At 39.8% G+C, this 23,279-nt stretch overlaps 1 protein-coding gene across 2 annotated transcripts in view; it reads left to right on the top strand.

Annotated features, from left to right (window-relative positions):
• Positions 1-22,931, top strand: part of ddx4 (DEAD (Asp-Glu-Ala-Asp) box polypeptide 4) — a 32,246-nt gene extending 9,315 nt beyond the window's left edge. Inside the window, exons 6-25 of one of the 2 annotated variants that reach the window (XM_058788575.1) lie at positions 1,230-1,283; positions 4,444-4,500; positions 5,095-5,121; positions 5,210-5,296; positions 5,527-5,565; positions 5,653-5,679; positions 5,756-5,818; positions 6,632-6,676; positions 6,780-6,815; positions 6,914-6,958; positions 8,234-8,376; positions 9,378-9,530; positions 9,655-9,809; positions 14,049-14,178; positions 14,275-14,441; positions 16,058-16,203; positions 21,315-21,414; positions 21,581-21,851; positions 22,152-22,259; positions 22,338-22,931. In XM_058788575.1, the coding sequence (XP_058644558.1) occupies positions 1,230-1,283; positions 4,444-4,500; positions 5,095-5,121; positions 5,210-5,296; positions 5,527-5,565; positions 5,653-5,679; positions 5,756-5,818; positions 6,632-6,676; positions 6,780-6,815; positions 6,914-6,958; positions 8,234-8,376; positions 9,378-9,530; positions 9,655-9,809; positions 14,049-14,178; positions 14,275-14,441; positions 16,058-16,203; positions 21,315-21,414; positions 21,581-21,851; positions 22,152-22,259; positions 22,338-22,421 (1,937 nt within the window). In that variant the 3' untranslated portion in view covers positions 22,422-22,931. The remainder of the gene's footprint in view (positions 1-1,229; positions 1,284-4,443; positions 4,501-5,094; positions 5,122-5,209; positions 5,297-5,526; positions 5,566-5,652; positions 5,680-5,755; positions 5,819-6,631; positions 6,677-6,779; positions 6,816-6,913; positions 6,959-8,233; positions 8,377-9,377; positions 9,531-9,654; positions 9,810-14,048; positions 14,179-14,274; positions 14,442-16,057; positions 16,204-21,314; positions 21,415-21,580; positions 21,852-22,151; positions 22,260-22,337) is intronic. The other variant, XM_058788576.1, reaches the window with a different exon arrangement.
• Positions 22,932-23,279: the final 348 nt, after the last annotated feature.

The following is a 23,279-nucleotide window of genomic DNA, read 5'->3' as shown; positions in this document are numbered from 1 at the left end:
TTTACCCTGGTGTTGTGAGCATTACTGAGTACACAGGTAATGGAATGACTATTTAATTCATACTGTAAACCGGAGGGCGCTCTTGCGCAGAAACTCCACACATGCATCGCAGAAGTAATTGCACTGATGATACTCCCAAGAAATCCCTAATATGGACAAAGGTGTCCAGTTATCACTGAATAAAACGCAGATAGAGAAGTTTTAACTGAGGAAACTTGAAGACCATAAGCATACAATTGCGACAATATATGGTTTTTCTGTGTTCGAGTAATCTTGGGTATATTTATAAGGATGAGGTATGTTTATAATGCAATGCTAGTCAACATAGCCTTTATCAATGTATTTTATACAGTATTGACCCGAATATAAGACTACCCTGATTTTAAGACGACCCCCCTTTTTCCAGATGTACCTTTTGGAAGAAAAATTTTTATTTTATTTTCCCCTTCTGTAAAACATTTTTTCTTATTTTCATATTGCATATTTTTCCTATTTTAATTTTTGTTTTGAAAGTATGGTAAATACTGTTTGTAAAATGTACCAACAATGACATTTAAAAAATATACACTTTTTGATAAACCATAAAAATAACAGGTAGTCCATCTGAATTAAATAACAATTAGGCTATCCATCTCATAGTAGCCTACCAAAATTTTATTAACCGTAGAAGTTAAATCTTATTGTAGTCTTCAAATCTGGGCACTGTCTTATGTTTTAAAATCACTTACAGAGGAAGTTTGTTCCCATCAGGCTAACATGACAGTCTCATGCCACTGTAAGCTTTTCTTTTTCACTCGCGATCTTTACAACACACATTACATATTTCATGGCACACTCGTTTTAAGCGTGTTTGGCGCCACCTATAGTTGTGGCTGTATTATTGACATGTCAAAGTCTAGACCCTGAATATAAGACGACCGCATTTTTTCTGATGTATTTCCAAGAAAAAAACATCGTCTTATATTTAGGTCAATACGGTACTATAAAATAGTATGATTTCTGCCTCATTCTGTAATATGAAACCACGTCTGATCAAAGTTATTTCAAACACTCGACTGATGTTATGAAGTTAATTTGGAGAAAAAGCATGTCAATAAATGATGTCTTTGTTGGATAACAGGTTTGTAAACCGGCTCATACACATGCAAAACTGTGCTACTGTAGTTCATTTATTCAAGGCTATTCATACAGCTCTAAATCAGATTTAAAGTGTGTCCTTGTGTTTGTAGATGTTGATGGCAGCTCATGGAAGACGACTGCTGGTGATGGATTCAGGGGCAGAGGTGAGTAGGTGAACTTAAGCATAATAAGGACGCACGATATTATCGGACTGATATCGGAATCGGCCGATAATGGCTTTAAATATAAATATCGGCATCGGCCCGATATGAAAAATTATGCCGATAAGATGAATACGTTAACTCACATGGGCTCAGGGTGTGCTAGCGATTAGATTACGTCAGCAGTGTGACTCATTTTTGAAGTAATAGCACATGCAGCGGCAGCAGTGACCGCCTCCCCGGGTCCTAAAGGAATTTTAATCTGTAGGGGGCGCTGTTGGCCTACTTCTAATTAAATTAAAAGTAAAATAACCTACACAAGTAACATTTAGACTGTTTCTGATTAAATAAAGCAGTAATTGATGTCATAAAATGAGTATGTTTTGATTTAATGGTCAGAAGCTATAGCTTACATGAATATACTGATTTATTCATTGTGTTATAGGGGTGTTCCATATCATACCGTCCACGATAATACTGGTATAAATCTTTACATGATAAAGTGTCATATCGTGATATCCATGATATAGCGACGCAGATGACGTATTTACTAGGGATGCACCAATTGTTCGGCAGCTGAAATTATTCGGTTGAAAATAAGCAAAAAGACCTAATAAATTGTACCGAACAATGACATGACGCGATCAAATAGAGGCGCGCACTAATGCAGAAAACATGACGGCAGTGTGGAAGCATTTAAAACTGTCCGAGAAAGACGCAAAAATCTTTACAAGCACGACGCACCGACAGCAAGATACCGTTTAGTGCTGCATCGCATGTCTTCCATGAGAAGAGGAAGGAGTGGTTGTTGCTGGTTACTGTATGACGATTACTTAAACAATTAAATACACTGCAGAATGTTCTGTTTTCTAATACATGCATGATTTGCATTCAACCAGCGCTGCACAAGCTCGCGGCGCTGTCTCGTTAGCCAGGGTTCGAAGTCCAAACCGCGAGGGAAATCTGCCCTGAAACTGTGTTACTAGTCAGTTGCTCAGTAACACTTGAGAATTTTTACAAGGCATGTGACAATGTGATGCGTGCATCTTCCAAAATTAGTAATGAGAATTTATAAATCTGCTGCTGTCAACAAAAAGCACTGAGGACTTCCTGCAGGCTTCCGTCGAAATAAAAGCTCCATCAACATTCATAAATGTTAGTGTTGTAGTATTACTGTTGTTCTGTTAAGTAAAATTAAAAAGAATAATAATAATTACAACAGCTCTATTAATACATTTATTATAACATTCACACATAGTGTTCAAATTGGGGTTCTGTAATATTTTCTAATGTTTTAAAAGAATTCCCTTCTGCTCAGCAAGGCTGCATTTATTTGCAAGCCTGATTCAAGAAGGGGTCTCAAAAATGGCCACGAAGTATTTTACTAACTTATTAATTTTAAGTTAAATTGTGCTTTGTTGGTATAATGTCTGCTAGAATGTTAAAAAATGATCAGTGTTAAATGAGCATTTTTAAATTTTGTATTAGTGTACAATGTTTAAAAATAATTTATTCCATGTAGTGTCCATTTCATTCATTTAATATTGGATGCATCAAGTTATTTGACATTTGAACATTTATAAAAAAAAAGTTACGCAATAGTTACTTTCCATGGTAATTGGTTACTTTTATAATGATGTAACTCAGTTACTATTTGTGAGAAGTAACTATAACGAATTACATTTTTAGAGTAACTTGCCCAACACTGGTCACTACTATTGCACTATAATGCTGCTGCTTCTGCCACCTTATGACAATAGATTTACACTTTGAATTAGGTAGTCTGTCATCAATGACAGTAGTTCATTGGAAAAGGATGGAAAATGCCCTTCATTGTGTTTGCACTAATAAATGCTGCTGCGTGCCAGCTGCAATCACCAATAAAACGTTGTTCCATATTTTTTTTATCGTCGTAAATATCATTATCGCAAATATTCTTGAAATATCGTGATATAATTTTGAGGCTATATCGCCCACTCCTAATGTGTAATGTCTTTTTTTTTTTTTAAACAAATCATAAAATCTAAAGATTTTCAGAATTTTTACAACTCTGGACCATCTGCAAATGTTAAATCATAAAATAAAATGTTAGAGTTAACACTGCATCTTTCTGGGGGGGAAAATGCAGCGATTGATAGTTTATTTATAGTTATTTTCAAAGCTTCAATGTACGGTCAAAAACTTTTTTTATTTAATTCTAACAAATAAGTTCTTAAACTAACCAAAATTTAAAATATTTTGCTTATTATTTCTGCACAGGAGAGACTTGTTTCCAAAGAAAAGGAAATATATCGGTATCGGCCAAAATGAGTTAAAAATATCGGCAAAATCCATTAGGGGTGGGACAATAAATCAATATGGCGATATCGCGGTCCTTCTCCATGCGATACGAGAATCAATATCTGGTGCCAAATATAGGTATTTTAATTAATACAATAAGGTGCTCTAAATGGATTTCCCTGTTCACGGTGTCTAAAAATGTGTGGAATCGAGCCATTTCCAGCTTGGATTTCCCTCACTATATGATTGAGAGAGAGCGCCACCAGTGCGTCTAGTTTTATGTGAACAAAACTGGATGCTCTCCCTCTCTCTCAGATATTACAAGTGCGCGATATGCAGTGTGAACAGTGGGCACCGACCACCAGAAACATAAATCTGCACACGGCATGGAGGACGAAACAAAATCTTGTCAGCCACAATGCGGCGCAGAAGTGTGTAGTGTGTGTGCTTGCCGAAAACTGTATATGAATGTTTACAAACAAATCATGATTAACCAAAAACTTTAACACTAAAATTAATTCTAAATTTAATGGGGAGAAAAAGTTTGAGTGAAGACGAAAGAAAACGAGGTTAAGGCGTTAAAACGAGGTTAAGAAACCCATGTTAATTACATGGAGAATTTTTGTGAGAAATTTGAATGTACGTATAAATATGAATTTAACCAATTATTAATGAATGAGAACCATTGACTGTACAGCAGTCAAAGGTGCAGAACATGTTTTTAAAATATTTAAATATTTTAAAGTCTTTTCAGAGGGTTGCGTAAACAACAAAGAACTACAGATTTCAACTTTGTAAATCTGAGTCCAAAGTTGTTTGTGTGCAACTGCTGCAAGCTTATTTACATTGTGTTAGACCAGCATTGCTTATATGATGTTTTTAGGAGGCAGGGGAGGATCACGAGGAGGAAGAGGAGGCTTCAGAAATACCTTTAAATCAGGTGATATTACATTCGTCCTTCATTCCCCTCAACAGATGTCTGGTTTTAAGGCTATCAGTCAATTTTTGTTATATTATACTTAAAAAAAAAAAAAAAAAAAGAACACAAGCTGCCTCCAAAATAATGTGGATGTAATTTGAAAGCTTTTTTCACTCATTGCAATGTTTTGATATATCTTCCAAATTTTTCTGGGTGAAATCATTTTACTGTAAAAGACATGAGTGTGAGACTAAATCTCTCCGAATGGCATTGTTGCGCCCTTGAAGGGCACTGTGGGATGGGTCGCCACACCAAGGGTTGTTTCGGAAGAATTCCCTTTCTACAAGGATGTTAGAGAAGGATACATGGTAAATTACTTCCTTGAAGTGACCATCACATTTATGATAATGTGACCCAGGGTGGTGACTCTATTATTAGTTATAGCACAAAATGAACATCAGAAGGTGTATTTAAAAAGCAGTATAACTTACTGAAATTCCTGACAATTGACACAAATTGAGCAAAATTACGGTTATCAGTTTAACTGTTATTGTGCAGTTTTGCATGTATGCATTTAATAAGAATTTTTACATGATGTTCTTGCTTATTTTTCAGAAACTGATGAAAATGGCAACAATGAGGGTATTTTTTATTTTATTTTTTTTAAACAAGACATGTTTGTATGACTCTTACGCTCCATTGTTTCATGGACCCCATTTCTTTGTTGCAGGTTGGAAAGATGGTGAAGGCCAAGGGAGAGGTCGCGGTGGTTTCCGTGGTGGTTCTCGCGGTGGTTTCCGTGGTGGTTTCCGTGATGGTTGGTTTTTGGAATAAATTAATTTGACTTGATTGAATTTGTGAGAAAATAGCCATGCACGTTTCTTGTCATCTCTTTCTGCTGTGTGAAGTTGGATGCCTGAGGCAATGGTGAAATATGTAGTGTAGTGTGCTCATTATACACATTTAACCACACAACATTGCCTTTGACCAATCATAGTAAAGTTGTGTAATGACTTTTCATTTTAATATTCATTGCCTGTTTTTAAGGTGGTAATGAAGAGACTGGGAGAAGAGGCTTTGGAAGAGGTGATGAATTTTTCATGTGTACAATGTTTTTTTTTTTTTGTTTTTTCCCATTTGTTTAACAATAAATTGTTCTTGTTTATCTTCCAGAAAATGACGAAAATGGCACAGATGAGGGTAATGTTTTTATTTCGAATAATAGACCTTTATTTATGACTTGTGATGTTTCATGGAGCCCATCTGTTTGTTGCAGGTTGGAAAGGAGGTGAAGGCCGAGGAAGAGGTCGTGGAGGCTTTCGTGGCGGTTTCCGGGATGGTTGGTTGTAGTTGTAATATGATGTGATGGTGGCTGGAAGACATGAGGCGTGAATCTAGCACAGCTATGTAGAAAGTTAGTTACCTGGGGCAATGGTGAATTATACAGTTTAGGTTATATACAGTACATGTTTGACCACTTTAACGCGGTTAAAGTTCAGATTTTTCAACTCTCGCGAAGTTACGAGCGTCAAATGCCCGATATGCTCAATTCGCACCACGTCATTCTCGCCGCAGGATGTCTATCGCGTCTTTGCATTGACTTCTGTAAAGCTTTTTTGAAGCCTAAAATGGCCGGAGCCGACCGCTGCCATCTTGGCAAGCACGTCACCACGTGTCACTCCCGGATAATCGAAAATGGACAAAGAGGTGCCACATGAGTGGAGCTGGTTGCTGAAACCACGCCCACCTAGCTTGCCAGTGGTAATCCGCCTGTCACTCAACTGGCCATGCTCTTAATTATGCAGAACTTTAAGGGTCAATATAATTTAAACATGACTTCTAAAAAAATTCACCCCCCTCACAGTTGTCATGAAGGGCAAAATTAGCGCTATAGACGAAAATAATTTTTTGCACCAGGCTGTAAACATGTTTTTTTTCTGCTGTAAAGTTGGGTATTTTAACATGGGGAGTCTATGGGATTGACTCCCTTTTACAGCCAACCTCCAGCGGCCAGTCGATGAATTGCAGTTTTAGTCACTTCCGTGTTGGCTTCACGAGAGAGAGCGGGAGGTTGCCGCTTGGTGTGAATGCATCATTAGACCAATCACAACTGAACCATGTCATTTAATTTTTATTATGTCCTGCTTTTAAGGTGGTGGTGATGAAGAGACAGGAAAAAGAGGCTTTGGAAGAGGAGGTGACATTAATATTCATGTTTTTTTGTTTGTTTTTGGTTTAAGTAGTTCATGAGTAATTTATCTTATGGGTTCAATTGAACTCTCTTCAATGACACTGTGTAGGTTTCAGAGGCCGGAATGAGGAAGTGTTTTCCAAGGGTAATTTACTGCATTTATAGTAACTAGTAATAAACTTGTGCTTTTTTAAATTTGCTTAGTTTTCTTGTGTTTTGTTTTTTTCCCCCCTGATTGTCCAGCCTCAACAGCAGACAAGCCAGATCAAGAAGCAGGTGAAAATGCAGGTGGGTCATATTTTCCTTCAATGCAAGTCATTGCTTTAGCCCAGGGTTCATCAAACTTGATCCTGGAGGGCCGGTGTCCTGCAGAGTTTACCTCCGACTTGCCTCAACACCTGCCTGGAAGTTTCAAGTATACCTAGCAAGACCTTGATTAGCTGCTTCAGGTGTGTTTGATTAGGGTTGGAGCTAGTGCTGAGCGGTATGGCCAAAAATTTATATCACGGTATTTTTTAAATTATACCGGTTTCACGGTATATGATGGTATTTATTTTTTTCATGCATGACCAGGTGTTAACCACATTTTCTACTGATTGAGAGAGGAAAAACTGCAGTAGATTGACTTAGAATGCCCTATTTTACTGTCATGATGAGAAAATGTTGTAGAAAAATTCCACACTAAATAGTGACTAAACACGACTCATTAATACATGTTAACCAGGAGTCACTATCATTTATAATCGCGACATCATCTGATAAAATCAGCATGCATCTAACATTACACTAAAGAGCGGCTATGCGGTGGTTTAGGCTATATTACTTTTTTGTCTCATGCAAACAAAAAAAAGTGCATAATATTAACAGACGAACTATGCTCATATTTATAATTCCAAACAGTCGCGGTACGGCCAAATGAATGCGGTGCTTCTCAGCCGCTCGCTGCACAGAACAGACGCAGAGAGGCGCGACACTGTGCCGGAAGTGTCAGATCTCGCACTCGCGGGGCAGCACTGGCCACTTCCAACTGAACCATAGCTAAGGTTTATCCAAATAATTCGCTAGGTTTGTTAGTTTGTATATTCTATGGAAAAAAAGCCGCTAAAAGGGTCTGAAAGTTGCTAAATATAGTGCTAAAGTCACGCTCCTTTGTGTGAGACGCGGGAGCTGATGGCGGCGCGCGGTGGATATTGTGGATGAGTTCTTCTGTGTCATCACGTTCTACTAGTTCTACAGCTTCAGAACTTTCACGCTTAGTAACACATACAGCTGTGTCCTCGCCACAATGCAACAGTGAAAAGAGACCCCTCTCAAACAGTGTGTTGCGTTCCAAACGTTATTTAAATAACACCGGTATTGCGGTATTTTAAAAATTCATACCATAAGAAAAATAAACACCGGTATTCGGTATGAACTGGTATACCGCCCAGCACTAGTTGGAGCTAAACTCTGCAGGACACCGGCCCTCCAGGACTGAGCTTGGTGACCCCTGCTTTAGCCAATGCAAGAGTTATAGTTAACTTGTTTTATATCCAGAATAAACCTTGTTTCTCTTTTTTGTAGGACCCAAGGTTGTCTATGTGCCGCCTCCCCCTCCAGAAGAGGAGAGTTCCATATTTTCCCATTATGCCACAGGCATTAATTTTGACAAATATGATGACATCCTTGTGGATGTGAGTGGCAGCAATCCTCCAAAAGCTATTATGGTAAGTTATTAGTGCATATATATATATATATATATATATATATATATATATATATCAGCAAATTATATATATATAATTTTTTTTCTTATAGTAAGCCATTTTTAACTTTGACTATTAGACGTTGTAGTATAAGTGCAATTTGTTTGTACCAAATCGATCATGTTGCCATTTTTGTAACGCATGACATCAATTCATTGTTTCCCATAGGGTTGTTGAAATTAATCCTTTCTATGATGCATTGTGATGCACACGTGGGCAATTCTGCATCGATGCAGTAATAGACCATAATCGATTATAGCCTACTGACGTTTCTCTGACGTTATTTGTCGCAGACGCAGAGACTGGAGTTGGTGCTGCGCTCACACAAACATTCAGGTGCACAGAAAAACGGTATCGGTCTATGGGCGAGACTTCCAATTCATTAGCCACTATAGGGAAATAAGAAGATTAACAACGATAAAACTTTGCACTGCAAACCTGTGTTCCTAATTAAGATAACATTAAAATAATATGGTAAGACACACCAATTTGCAATATCAAGCAGCAAAACGAGCGGTTTTATACAGCTAAAAATAGCTGGAAGCGAATGAGACCGGAAGCCTGACCCATAAAATTTACAAATGGGTGCGCCCATTTTTATGGGAAGAAAGGTGGATAGGGATGGTAAGATTCACAGATTTGCATCAGTGGATCGGCATAAAAGTTAACGATGCGTTGCATTTAAAAAAGTGCATCGGTTATATGTTGGCATTTGTATCGCAATGCATCGCTTCTAACATAGCATCAGCAAAAAACTATTTCTGTAACTTTTTTTTTTTTTCCCAAAGACTATGTAAATTCATTTTCATTTCATTGTGTTTACACACAGGCTCATTTCCATGAGAGCTGTTTTGTGTACATAGCACGTACAGAAGCTATGAAAATAGGGCAAAATAGCTACAAATTCAACACAATACCTCAAAATAAAATGAAGTCCCTCATGTGCTCACTCTCTCTTACAGACTTTTGATGAAGCAGGACTTTGTGAATCACTGAGAAAGAATGTAACAAAGTCTGGATATGTGAAGCCTACTCCTGTCCAAAAACATGGAATTCCCATTATTTCTGCTGGACGAGATCTAATGGCTTGTGCCCAAACCGGATCAGGAAAAACGGCAAGAACAACCCTCTATGACATGCTGTTCTTATTAAATGCCAATTTGTGATTCTGATGTGGTTTATCAGCGATGGTAATTACTTAAATAATTGACTGTTTGCTTGCTCTGTGCCATCACTCAGGCGGCCTTCCTGCTGCCCATCCTACAGCGGCTTATGGCTGATGGAGTGGCAGCCAGCAAGTTCAGCGAGGTGCAGGAGCCCGAGGCCATAATCGTGGCCCCCACCAGAGAGCTCATCAATCAGATCTATCTGGAGGCCAGGAAGTTTGCATATGGGTACGCATTTTAGAATTTAACGATTTTATACACTTACGTATTATTTATTTTCCTGTCTGAAACCAAAAATTCTGGAAACACCGACTTAAAAGTAATTTTTAAATTTGACTTTGTTTGGAATAATTCAAATTTTAAGAGGTGTGTATATGCAAAAAACAGAAAAATGTAAACAGTTTTTATCTTAACGCAACAAAAGACAAGCAGACAGTAACCGAAAGCTTTTGACATACAACACGGATTTTCTCATGCGTTGCACTAAACTATCTCATAGCCTTTGCCTAAATGCTTCTGGCCATAGAGACATGAATCCCATTTTAAATGACTAGAAAAATTAATTCTAACTAAATCTGCAATTGCCCTTTGAATTTTTACTACAGTATGTTATGCACAGTAGAGCTGGGGATTGACTTTATGAGTCACCTTTATTTATATAGCTTTTTATTCAAAACATGATTCCGATTCACAACTCCTTATTAGCTTAGTCCACACTATGGACTCGTATGAGGTCCTTCATTTGAGAAACTTCTGATTATCCCAAGATGGCGGCGCGAGTACATCGCGAGGCTCTGGGTCTCTCCAGATTTTGCAATTTTGCGGTATTTTTCTTACTCATCTCGGGCCTGTTCGTGCAGAACAGTTGTGCCTTTACATCGTACACCCGTTGTGAGCTTTTGGATATCGGTTTGCAATTTCCGACACTTTTATGGACAATCTTCGACTCCTTCCTGAGATCGCTAGGACACCCGAGGCTATGCACCCTACCCGGCCGGGCGGAAGTGCTCGCAGGCGGCGTCGAGATCGTAAACAAAGGCGGGGGAAGCGCGGAGGACTAAGAGCTAAGCTAAGGCTAACACCACACCGGCTCTCTTTACCCAGCATTTTCCTTGCCAATGTACGGTCGCTAGTGAACAAAATGGAGGAGATTCGACTCAGCATCACACACAGCAAGAAACTTTTGAACTGTAACGTCCTAATCTTCACGGAAACCTGGTTAAACAGCGGAATACCGGACACCGCTATTGAGCTAGCGGACGCCACACACCGGGCGGATAGAACATTAGATGGCTCCGGTAAGACCAGAGGTGGTGGATTGTGCATTTACATTAACAAAGCTTGGTGCACAAACTCTGCTATTGTTGGGAGTCATTGTTCAGCTAACCTTGAGTTTCTCATGGTTAAATGTAGACCGTTTATCTACCGCGGAGTTCACTTCCACCATTATAACTGCAGCCTATATTCCCCGGATGCTGATGCCAAGCTTGCTATGAAAGAACTTCACGCAGCCATCAGTAAACAACAGACTGATCACCCGAAGCGGCTTTTATTGTTGCAGGTGACTTTAATCACTCAAACTTAAAGTCAGTGCTACCCAAGTTTCACCAGCATGTTTCCTGTCACACCAGAGGAAACAAAACCTTAGACCATGTTTACACAAACATGGCTGGAGCTTACGTTGCGACACCCCTCCCCCACCTGGGACAGTCAGATCACCTTTCTTTGTTCCTCACCCCCAAATATGCACCCCTCATCAACCGTGTGAAGCCATCAGTGAAGACCATCAAGGTGTGGCCTGCGGGGGCAGATTCCACACTCCAGGAAAGGTTTCTACACACAGACTGGAGTATGTTTGCTTCTCAAGCCACCAGTGGCGCTCACACAGACATTGACTCTTACACCTCCTCTGTATTGGATCATATCAATATCACCATTGACAGTGTTACAACCCAGAAACAGATCACCACATATCCAAATCAGAAGCCTTGGATGAACAAGGAAGTGCGACTCCTGTTGAAGTCACGCAACACTGCCTTCAGATCAGGAGATGCACAAGCCTACAGCACATCCAGAGCAAACCTGAAGAGGGGCATCAAAAAGGCCAAGCACTGCTACAAGCTAAAGATAGAGGGACACTTTTCCAACTCTGACCCTCGGCGCATGTGGCAGGGCATTCAGGCCATCAGTGACTACAAACCCACCCACTCCACCCCGCAGCCACTGATGTCAACTTCCTGAACGAGCTAAATTACTTTTATGCTCGCTTTGAAAGAGACAACAGAGAAACTGCCACCAAGCTCAATCCCTCAGCTGACCACCCACCAATCATACTCTCCTCCACAGATGTCTGCAAGGCACTGAGCGGATCAGCGCACAAGGCTGCTGGACCAGACAACATCCCTGGTCGTGTTCTCAGGGCATGTGCGGAGCAGCTCGCTGGGGTTTTACAGACATTTTCAACCTGTCTCTTGCCCAAGCAGCCGTACCAACATGCTTTAAATGCACTTCCATTGTGCCAGTGCCAAAACACTCTAGTCCGAGGTGCCCTAATGACTACCGCCCTGTAGCACTCACACCCATCGTCATGAAGTGCTTTGAGCGGCTGGTCCTGGAACACCTAAAAGACTCTCTACCATCCACATTGGACTCACACCAGTTTGCCTACCGTAGCAATAGGAGCACAGAGGACGCAGTTTCCATGGCACTGCACTCTGTGCTCACTCACCTGGACAATAAGAACACTTATGCACGTATGCTGTTTGTTGACTTCAGCTCAGCATTCAACACTGTCATCCCAACCAAGTTAATAGCCAAACTTGGAGACCTGGGCATCAATACCTCAATGTGTAACTGGATTTTGGACTTCCTGACCAACAGACCCCAGAATGTTCGATCAGGATTCACCTGCTCCACATCCATCACACTTAACACTGGTGTACCACAGGGCTGTGTGCTAAGCCCGTTTCTCTACTCCCTCTTCACCTCCGACTGCAAGCCTGTGTATGGATCTAATTCCATCGTCAAGTTTGCAGGCGACACCACGGTGATTGGCCTCATCAGTAACAACGATGAGACTGCCTATAGGGAGGAGATCCAGCACCTGGCCACATGGTGCACTGAAAATAACCTGCTCCTCAACACCACCAAAACGAAGGAGCTCATCGTGGACTTCAGGAAGGAGTCAAGAGGCACACGACACCATCCACATCAATGGAATGGCTGTTGAGCGTGTCTCCAGTTTCAAGTTCCTGGGGATCCACATCTCGGCGGACATGTTGTGGAAAACCAACACCTCCAGCCTGGTCAAGAAGGCTCACCAGCGCCTCTTCTTTCTGAGGACACTGAGGAAGAATCAGCTCTCCTCAGCTATCCTGGTGAACTTCTATCGCTGCGCAATAGAAAGCATCCTGACCAACTGTGTCACAGTATGGTATGGGAGCTGCTCTGTTGCGGAGCGCAAGGCACTGCAACGGGTGGTGAAAACTGCCCAGCGCATCACAGGGACTCCACTACCTGCCATCGAACACATCCAGAGGAAACGCTGTCTGCATCGAGCTCGCAGCATCCTTAAGGACTCCTCTCACCCAGCCCACAGACTGTTTTCTCTCCTGCCCTCCGGCAGGCGTTTCAGGTGCCTCCGGACCAGGACCAGCAGACTAAAGAACAGTTTCTTCCCCAGAGCTGTCTCTTTACTGAACTCTACCCCCCGTTGATCCACTTCCTCATATATTATTAACTCTTCTCTCCTACCTCACATCTGCCTTATTTGCACTACTGAATGTACATTTTTATTACAGTAACAACTGTTTACTTTTGTATCTTGCACTACCATACCTAAATTGGATTATGCTCATTTGCACTGCCGACTGTTGTTACATTATCAATGCTTACATTAATATTTTGCACCGTATGTCTAATTGTAATACGCAATCACTTCCACTGCACTTTTACACCTTGTTTATAGTAACAGTCATCTGTATATATATTATATTGATAGTACATATCACCTGTAAATTCTGCCTATAGTAATAGCCATCTGTATATTTATTCACTATACATATTCACCTGTAAATTCTGTATATTTATTCACTATACATATTCACCTGTAAATTCTGTATATTTATTCACTATACATATTCACTTGTAATTTCTGTATATTTATTCACTATACATATTCACCTGTAAATTCTGTTTATATTAATAACCATCTTTCTATATATATTTATACATATACTCAGTACATATCCTTGTCCTGCACTTATTCAACCATTGTATATACTGCACTTGCTACTATTGCACTTCTGGTTAGACCTAAACTGCATTTCGTTGCCCTGTACCTGTACTTGTGTAATGACAATAAAGTTGAATCTAATCTAATCTAATCTAATTTATTCTAATCGCTTGTAGCTTCCATGTTAAAAACTGTCAATTAAAATATAAAATGTGGTTTTGAATCTTGTGTAGGACCTGTGTGCGTCCTGTGGTGGTTTATGGTGGTATAAATACTGGATACACTATTCGAGAGGTGTTAAAGGGCTGCAATGTTTTGTGTGGGACCCCAGGACGATTGCTTGACATCATTGGTCGTGGAAAGGTAATGTCGTGTCCCAACCCCCAACCAATGTGCTAAAGTATTTCATAAATGATAAAATATAATGTGGCTATATGATGTTTTACTTTTCTCTGTCAGGTTGGCCTGAGTAAGCTGCGGTATTTGGTTCTGGATGAAGCAGACAGAATGCTGGATATGGGCTTCGAGCCGGATATGCGTAAGCTGGTGGGATCTCCAGGAATGCCTTCAAAAGAGGATCGGCAAACCCTCATGTTCAGTGCCACCTACCCTGAAGATATTCAAAGGTCTGACTGACGCACTTTAAAGGCCAATTCACGTTGCACCGACAAACATCAACAGACACATTCGTCAGGTTTTGTCTGATTGGTGTTACCCTTGTCTGCGTCTGTTGCCATTTGTCGGCACTTGTTTTCACTGATTGAGTCTGTCTGTCTGCTCTTGGAATGTGTGAAAAATTGACGTGCTGTACTCAGTCGGCTGTCGCTGTTGGTCTGCGTCTGTCGGTGCAACGTGAATTTCCTTTAAAGAATTATTCTTTCAGAAACTGATTGTTCCAAACCTGTTTGTCTGTGTTCTTTAGAACACAAGATGTTAAATGTTCAAGCTGCTTTTTGCAACTAGTCTAAAAGGTTACAAAGTTTCAAAAAGAACAAAAACCATCAGAATAGATACGTGCAAACCAGTTCTTAGAGCTCAATAAAAATGGCTTGGAGACAGTGTGCTTCTGTTGTTTCGTTGCACTCCATCTAGCTACACGAGTGAGTCTAATGAGTCTAACACCCCCTTAAAAACTATCTGACTGGGGTCAAATAAATCTAAAACCAGATTAAAACTGCAGTCCGTAAGTTTTGCCTCTTTGTCTCCATCTCAGTTTGAAACCTGCAATTGCAGTTACTTGCGGAATTATTTTCATCGTGGGTTGTACTCCGCACGGCTCCAGCGTGGATGAATCTAATGTTTTGAGGTGAATGTGTGGCTGTCAGTCACTGCACCGGTGTGGATACTGTACTTAGGAATCACAAATTCTCACCTACGTCTTGGAATATGTGACCCAAATAAGAATTTTCACCAGATATTGTCATCAGAACAAGTAACAAGTCTGCCACTTTTGTTCTGACCAACTGAGGAAAAAAGCATTACAATAAATTGCGCTACCAATGGTGATTAAATCTAATGATCGTTTAGCTCACATCAAACCATTCAAATTGTTATACTTTGCTCTCAAATTGTTAGTTAACAACATCAGCATTGCGTGACTATGTAGTGTGTATTAGCATGTAGATTTAAATTTCTGTACAGTCTAATTCTCTAATTGTCATACCATTCGAATTTCATATTAAGATTCTTTTAACCCAAAAAGCTAATTATTCTTCATTCGAACTGGTTCAATTTAAAATACAAATCTTCTGTAATCCCAGGCTATCTGTAATCAGATGCACATTTAAAACTGGAATAATTTAATTACAGTCACATGTTTCATAAACACCAGCTGCTGTGAGAAAAGGCTATAACGATCCGCCACCTGCAGCATCCTCGCATGCAATAGCCTAGTACCTGGGACTCAATCTTTGTTTATAGACATGACGTAATGACGCAGTGCCATGTTTGAATTTCCTACGAAAACTTACCTGTATCACTCAAATTAGAAAACATTATTATAAACTAACCGTTGTGAATTGGTCTAAAGTAAGGCGATGGTTATGTATTTACTCGGATATTGATTTTGGATAGTTTTTAACCAAAAAAAGTTAAGGACTGCAGCTTTAATTACACAGGGCTTTAAACAGATCAAGTAGTCATCCACACAACTAGATGATTTTGAAAATGTTTTGCACATCTGTTATTCAGTGAGAGTGATGCTTCAGTAGGAATGATCGATGTGTTATGTTTTGTATGATAGGATGGCTGCAGATTTTTTGAAAGTGGACTACATTTTCCTTGCTGTTGGTGTTGTTGGTGGAGCATGCAGTGATGTGGAGCAAACTATCGTTCAGGTGGACCAGTACTCCAAGAGAGACCAGCTGCTTGAAGTGCTCAGAGCTACAGGTACATTCACAAGCATACACGTTTGATTATTTTACATTGAGGGCTTATTAAAAATCCGTACGCAACTTACTAATTGAAGCATAAACGTGTTGGTTTTAAAAGTCAAAACCCATTTGATAACCTTGTGAGAAACTGACGGATATTCAAGTCATTAAATTGAAGTTCACAGAAACCTTTAAAGGGGTCATGAAATGGCATTTTTAAAAGAGAATTTTTTTTTTTTGCACTGTTCTCGGAGGTGCACTTATGTTATCAAGATTTTTACATAAAAACAGTTTAGAAGTAATAGGCTATTTTCTGTCTTGTTGTTTTCACCCCTCTCAGAACACTGTTGGAATAGGCGTGACCGATTGTAGACTCGGACGTAAATGCACACTGCTGTGATTGGCTAATAGGTTGTATGTAGGGCTGTCGCGATAACCACAATACCGCGCTATTGATGAGCATAACCGCAGAGGAATGCAACAACCGCAGCAACCGCGATATTTCAGTGTTTTCTTTTTCGTAAGGTTACGCCCTTCTTGTTTTACACTTCGTGCATGTGTACTGAATAATGGTAATGATAACAATGTGTATCATGCTGATTTGCACAGAGGCTCAGTAAATTTGCACTTAACAAGCCTAAACAGACAGCGAATGAGAGATCGACTGATCACGTGCGACTACCTGCGTCTGTCCTTCAGGGCAAGTCATTTGTGAAAACAGGTTGTCATGTACAAGGAAAGCGAAATCTGTCTTTGCATCCATGCTCTGCTGGTCAGCTGAGCCTTTAAAAGTGGCGCTCAAAGTTAAAATGATTTAAACAGTGTTTCATTACAAATCTCTGAATGAATCGGCGCTTTTGAACGTGTAGTTGAATGAACGGTTTAAAGGCTCACTCAAAGACAGTCTCTTGCCGCCACCTTGAGGCGAAACAATGAAGCTGCACTGACTGACAGCTGTCTAGAACACACAGGTGAAATATCAACAGAAAGTATCTTGTCAGTCAGATTCGAGGATCAGAACTAACTGTTATATAGGCTAACAATATACTAGGGGTGTAACGATATGCCCTGGTCAAGATACGGTACGTATCTCGATACTGGGTTCACGATACGATACGTATCACAATATTTTGAACAAAAATTCAAATAACAGATTTATTTAAAAAACATGAACAAATTTCAATAACTTTCTTTGTTGTGCATACAAGATCAAATTTCAAGGTTTAATAACCTTCTGTATTCAAATTAACAACTGAATAGGTCTGTCTGTCAGTCACTGAAATTTTTTTTACATTTAACATGAACTTAAAATTAAGAAGCGTAAGACAGAAACTTCTTAAAGCAGTAAAAAAAAAATAATAATAATAAAATGTTCTGTTCAAGAAAGTGTAGTACGGTGTGCCCTTTCAAGCTCCCACTCTTGTATAGCCGCTTTTAAAACTTCGGCTACGTTAATTCCAGTGTGACTCAAAAAGTGGGCGAAGTCTGAAGCACGAAACTTTTCATTTCCCACTCCGTGGTAATAACATGCGCCGTGACTGTAATATAGCTCTGACAAGCCCGCGAAGTCTAATTCTTATTTTTGCACGATGATATGATGAATGGATGGTTCATTTTTAACAGCAGATTCCTCCTCTGCGCATCAGGTGGTTCTTCGCCTTCACGTCGTGCATTCAAATCATTTAATGCACAGCTAGCCGTTGATTATCCCTTACTTGTTTTACAGTGTTTACAAACAGTTTGTGTTTTGTCTGTATTTTATTTTTTACCGTCGTCCTGTCGCGTGACCGGAAAACCAAAATGCTGCCAGACGTCGGACTTATAAGACAACGGGGCATCTTCAATTTCAGTTTCAGCCGAACTCATGTTGCCCTACTAATGTTCAGTTCAAGCGATTTCTGCAACTGCGATGAAAGCACACGCGACGCTGTTGCAGAGTAGGTCATGTCGGCAGCTCAACCAATAGGATTAGACTGTCGTCATATCGTAAAAGTATCGCCACCACTCAACGATACATATCGTAACATTTTTGCATCGCGAAATATCGTACTGCGATATATCGTTACATCCCTACAATATACTAATGATCTTATTGTCAGGTTTAAGTTTTATGTGGACCGTTATTTTGTCATTCTCTTGTTTACTTTACTTCCTGTTTCAACACGATTTAGTTTCGGTTTTATTGGTTTCTGAATATGACCTCCTTACATCGTAACGCATACACACAAATTATTTATTTATATATGCGCGGTAATACCACATACTATTGAGCCACTCAAAATTACCACAAGGGAAATTCCTTAACCGCGACAGCCCTATTTGTATGTTTGACGGCCTACATCCTTCACCGATGGACGCTGCTGTGATTTTAGGTTAAAAAGCTAAATGATTCATGTTTGTCTTAAATTCCACTGGAGCTGTGCTGTGGGCGCAATCGAGCAAGCTCTGAGATACGTGCACCAAACGTGCTCTCTGCACTCGCTAACAAAGCATTTAAAGTAATTGTTAGTTGTTTAACTGTGTGATTCATTGGACAAGCCTCGACTGGGCTCATTTATTTAAAGGGCTGTCAACTGTGATAAAACTTCCCAGTGTTATGACGCCATTTTTGATTGTCGCTCTTGTGTCCTGAATGCGGTTGTGACTTCAGCTGTTCATTCATACAGATATGTATTCAAGCAGATGATTTAATCTGCTGAATAAATAAATCATTTCAGGTCTCTCACCTGTAAGCAACTGCTGTCAGTCACAAACAGTAAATCGTGAAATCGAGAAAACGTTTGAATAAAATATTAAGATTAATAGCAGAAGTTACTGTTATTTATTAATAGTTTAAAGAATTAATCAACTGATATGAAAATAATAAATCGATTAATTGAAAAATAATCGATAGATTAGTCGACTAATCTAAAAAAAAATATTTAAAAAAACGATAGATTAGTTGACAATCGTTAGCTGCAGCCCTACTTGTTGCGACATTATTGTCGGATCCAATGTCTTCGCACAGCGTCGTCTTTTAGTTTCAGTCTTTCTGAAAATCCTGTGAAAAATTGTGCCTCATTTGTAAACACATCCGTGGTAAAATGAAGTGAACAAAGGACAGAGTTCTGACGCAGTCTGGTAGTTGATTTAAAATTAAAGGTCCCATGGCATGAAAATTTCACTTTATGAGGTTTTTTAACATTAATATGAGTTCCCCTGGCCTGCCTATGGTCCCCCAGTGGCTAGAAATGGCGATAGGTGTAAACTGAGCCCTGGGTATCCTGCTTCGCCTTTGAGAAAATGAAAGCTCAGATGCCCAATCTGGAATCTTCCCTTTGTCGTCATACGGGGAAAGGTTACCTCCCCTTTCTCTGCTTTGCCCGCCCATGAGAAAATGAGCTACTACCGTGCGAGGCGAGCGCAATATTTTTTTTTCCTCAAGAGACATCATGGCTTGCAAACGAGCGACGCATGACAGTTGCTCAGTGTTTGGATGTACAAATGAGCACCGAAGTATTTTTATTTGATTTTTTTAGTTCCTTCATCCGAGCCTATGAAGTGTAATGTGTAACATGACTTCAATATACGTGGACATGGGCAACTTTGTCATTAAAAAAATTATACAGAGTATACAAGATCCTTCTCTAAACTACAATAGCAAATCAGAGCAACATGAAAAGCCAACAGCGTAGGCTATCATTAGCTACATGGTGATAACTGTAACAGCATACATAAACCAACTAAAGTACCGTATCCAGACACAATATTTTAAACTAACCATTCGGAGACGTCCTGCTGTAGCCGCTGAGTTGCAACTTATTCGTCTGGTGCTTCTCCATCCGGATCCGATTCGGGTCAAACTGAAAAGCTTGAACAACTGCGTGTCTACGAGCCATTGCGATACATCCACTGTCAACATAAGCGCATGGTAGCACAAGCTGGTTAAGGCCACACACCCACCCTCCACCTTGCCCCGCCTCTCTCCTCCTCATTAGCATTTAAAGCTACAGACACAGAAATGGCACGTCCTACGGAAAGCTCATTGTGGGACTGGCTTGTAGTGGCTGAAATTCTGCACCAAGGCTGAATTTCGGGAAAGAGACTTCAGATACAGTACTAGGGACCACTTAGGCCAATATAAAAGCATCCAAAAAGCAGCATGTCATGGGACCTTTAAGCTTCATTCACTCTTTCCTAATGTTGGGATCAGAAGGAAAGCAATACAAAGGCCGTTTTTTTCCACAACTTGCCACTGCACAGCATCTTGTTATCTTCAGAGCATCTTTGTAGTTTGGTTTCTGCGTAGACCTGCAAATGCCTCTTTCGTTATTTACACTAAATGTGTGAATCGGTGGGCGGGGCTAAACAGGCAGTGATGTTGAATCGGTGGGCGGGGCTAAACAGGCAGTGATGTTGAATAGGTGGGCGGGGCTAAACAGGCAGTGATGTTGAATAGGTGGGCGGGGCTTAACAAGCAGTGATGTTGAATAGGTGGGTGGGGCTAAACAGGCAGTGATGTTGAATAGGTGGGCGGGGCTTAACAGGCAGTGATCTTCTGCGGATGCGGTATTTAGCCACACTATTACATCATAGAGTAGAACACTCCACAAGCTGTCATTTTGATAGACTGCCTTGAAAAATAAGCTGTTTTTAGACTAAAAAAAATCCTGCAAGTTTCAGAACTCAAAACTTACTAGTTATAGTACAATGACCTCTTACATTTTAAAATATCAAGGGAATTTTAATTTCTCAGTTCATGACCCCTTTAAGAATGTTCACACACTTGTTACCGATTTTACCGAATGTAGCAGTAAGAGGTTTATACTTTGACATTTTTCCACTGTGTATCTTTGTAGGGTTGAGAATTAGTCTGAGAATCAACTGATTTAGGATACTACTGTACTTACTGTATGTAATGCAGTACACATAGTTTGGTACTGATTTTCCAATAGTTTGGTACCGATTGTCTCCAGTAACCAATTGTTAAACTGATTAATTTATATTATTTTGTTGAAATCCAGTTTCGCATCAGTTTAATACACACAAAATATAAATGGGTTGTAAACGGTTTGATGTTGACATCAGCTTCGATCTTCATACCTAAGCAAACTGATCAATTTCATGGCACTTTGTTTGCAATTACAGGGAATGAACGCACGATGGTCTTTGTTGAAACCAAAAGAAGTGCTGATTTCATTGCAACATTTCTCTGTCAGGAGAAAATCTCTACTACAAGTATCCATGGGTATTTTTATTTTTTTCCTGTCCCTTTCTCTAATTTATTTTATCTCCAATAACGTGTTCATGCTAATATAATGTTGAAGAAAACAAGGCAGTTGTAGATGCATGTTATTACAGATCATCTCTGACCAAAGCTTTTAATTGATTATTTTTTTTCCCTTTCCGAATAGTGATCGGGAGCAGCGAGAGCGAGAGAAGGCTCTCAGTGATTTTCGCTTGGGTCAGTGTCCGGTGCTGGTGGCCACGTCTGTCGCTGCCAGAGGACTGGACATTGAGCAGGTCCAGCATGTTGTGAATTTCGACCTGCCCAGCAGCATCGACGAATACGTCCATCGCATCGGAAGAACCGGACGCTGTGGCAACATCGGTCGGGCCGTGTCCTTTTTTAACCCAGAGTCTGACACTCCATTAGCTCGCTCTCTGGTCAAAGTTCTGTCAGGGGTTTGTACTTTTCATATTGCATCCAAGATACTTAGCAGTGTTTTCCACCGTCTTTAGTTGTAAATGTTCATATTGGGCCTATTAACCCGCTTTATATGAACAACAGATTTAAATTAGGCTTTCATCCACGTAATCATTGCTAAAGCAGCACATCATGTACGGTCAACGCTCAAACATTGTTTACCATGTTTTATGTGCTTAAAAACTAATGGAATATTTTAATGATAAATGTAAACACAGGCAATCAACTGCATACGGTACACACATCTCAATATTACTTCATAAACCCCTATCTCACAGGCCCAACAGGAAGTTCCCAAATGGCTGGAGGAAATTGCTTTCAGTGCTCATGGGACAACAGGCTTCAACCCACGTGGAAAAGTGTTTGCGTCTACAGACACTCGGAAGGTACGGCCTGAACCCCAGTTTTGAACTCGAGTTGCAGTAATTTGATGCATGTCTTTTAATAATGGATTTTGTTTTTAGGGAGGGTCCTTCAAGACGGATGAGCCGCCTCAAGCATCCGCCCCGAGCCCAGCAGCTGCTGCAGATGATGAGGAATGGGAATAATAACTTATACCTTGCGTTCTATTATGTAGATTTATTTTTATTTTTTTTTATTTGTGAGTTTATTCATTTCTCCAGCATGTTTGTTAAAATGTTGATCGATTAAGATGGCATTACGGTAAAGCTGTTGCATTTATAAAAAGTCACATTCTGAAAACTGTAGGTTTGATCTTAAGGACAGTATTAATCAAGACATAATACCTTTTAGCAGTTTGGTTTGAATTAATAATCTGATTTTTGTATCACTTGTTTTGACTGAAGAGCACAACTGATTAGTGGATTTGTTTTGCGTTATCACATTAACACTTTGCTAAGAGCGTATTGAGTTTTGTGAGCCTTCACCTGAAGGTCTTTCCTACAGTTGTGCCGTATCTATCAGTTCTGTTGTTAAATGTGACAGTTTGTAGGTTGTTTTTCTTGACATTTTTGTCTTAAAGCCAAAGTATACAAGTAAAGAAGCTTGTTTTGCTAATGTACCTTGCCAGATGAAGGTAAATAAAGCGATTGTTTACCAAACGACTTCGTTTTAAAAATGTAATCTCGCTAAAATTTAACTTGAAGATTCTTGCGACTGCTGTACCACAGAGCAGTTCTTCTCCACTTGTTAAAATGGATAAAAATAAAGATGGAAGTTGACATTTGATTTCTCAAAAATGGTGAGTTTGATTTAAGTGACTTCTAAACCTCTAATTAGCCTCTAAAATAATTAGTTTGGTAGAAATTGAGGAACAGCTGAAGAGTGGAGGGGGGAAAAAACACGCCACATCTCTTGATCATGAACGGCGAAAAGAAATGAATCATTTGAGTCATATTGGTCTTTCAGTTTTCTGTAAATAAGAAGCTGTCTTTACAAAATAAAAG

The sequence above is a fragment of the Onychostoma macrolepis genome, chromosome 10 (assembly GCF_012432095.1).
Source record: "Onychostoma macrolepis isolate SWU-2019 chromosome 10, ASM1243209v1, whole genome shotgun sequence".
NCBI classification, from domain to species: Eukaryota; Metazoa; Chordata; class Actinopteri; order Cypriniformes; family Cyprinidae; genus Onychostoma; species Onychostoma macrolepis.
The sequence above is the reverse complement of the archived record's forward strand: the minus strand, read 5'-3'. Positions and strand labels throughout refer to the sequence as shown.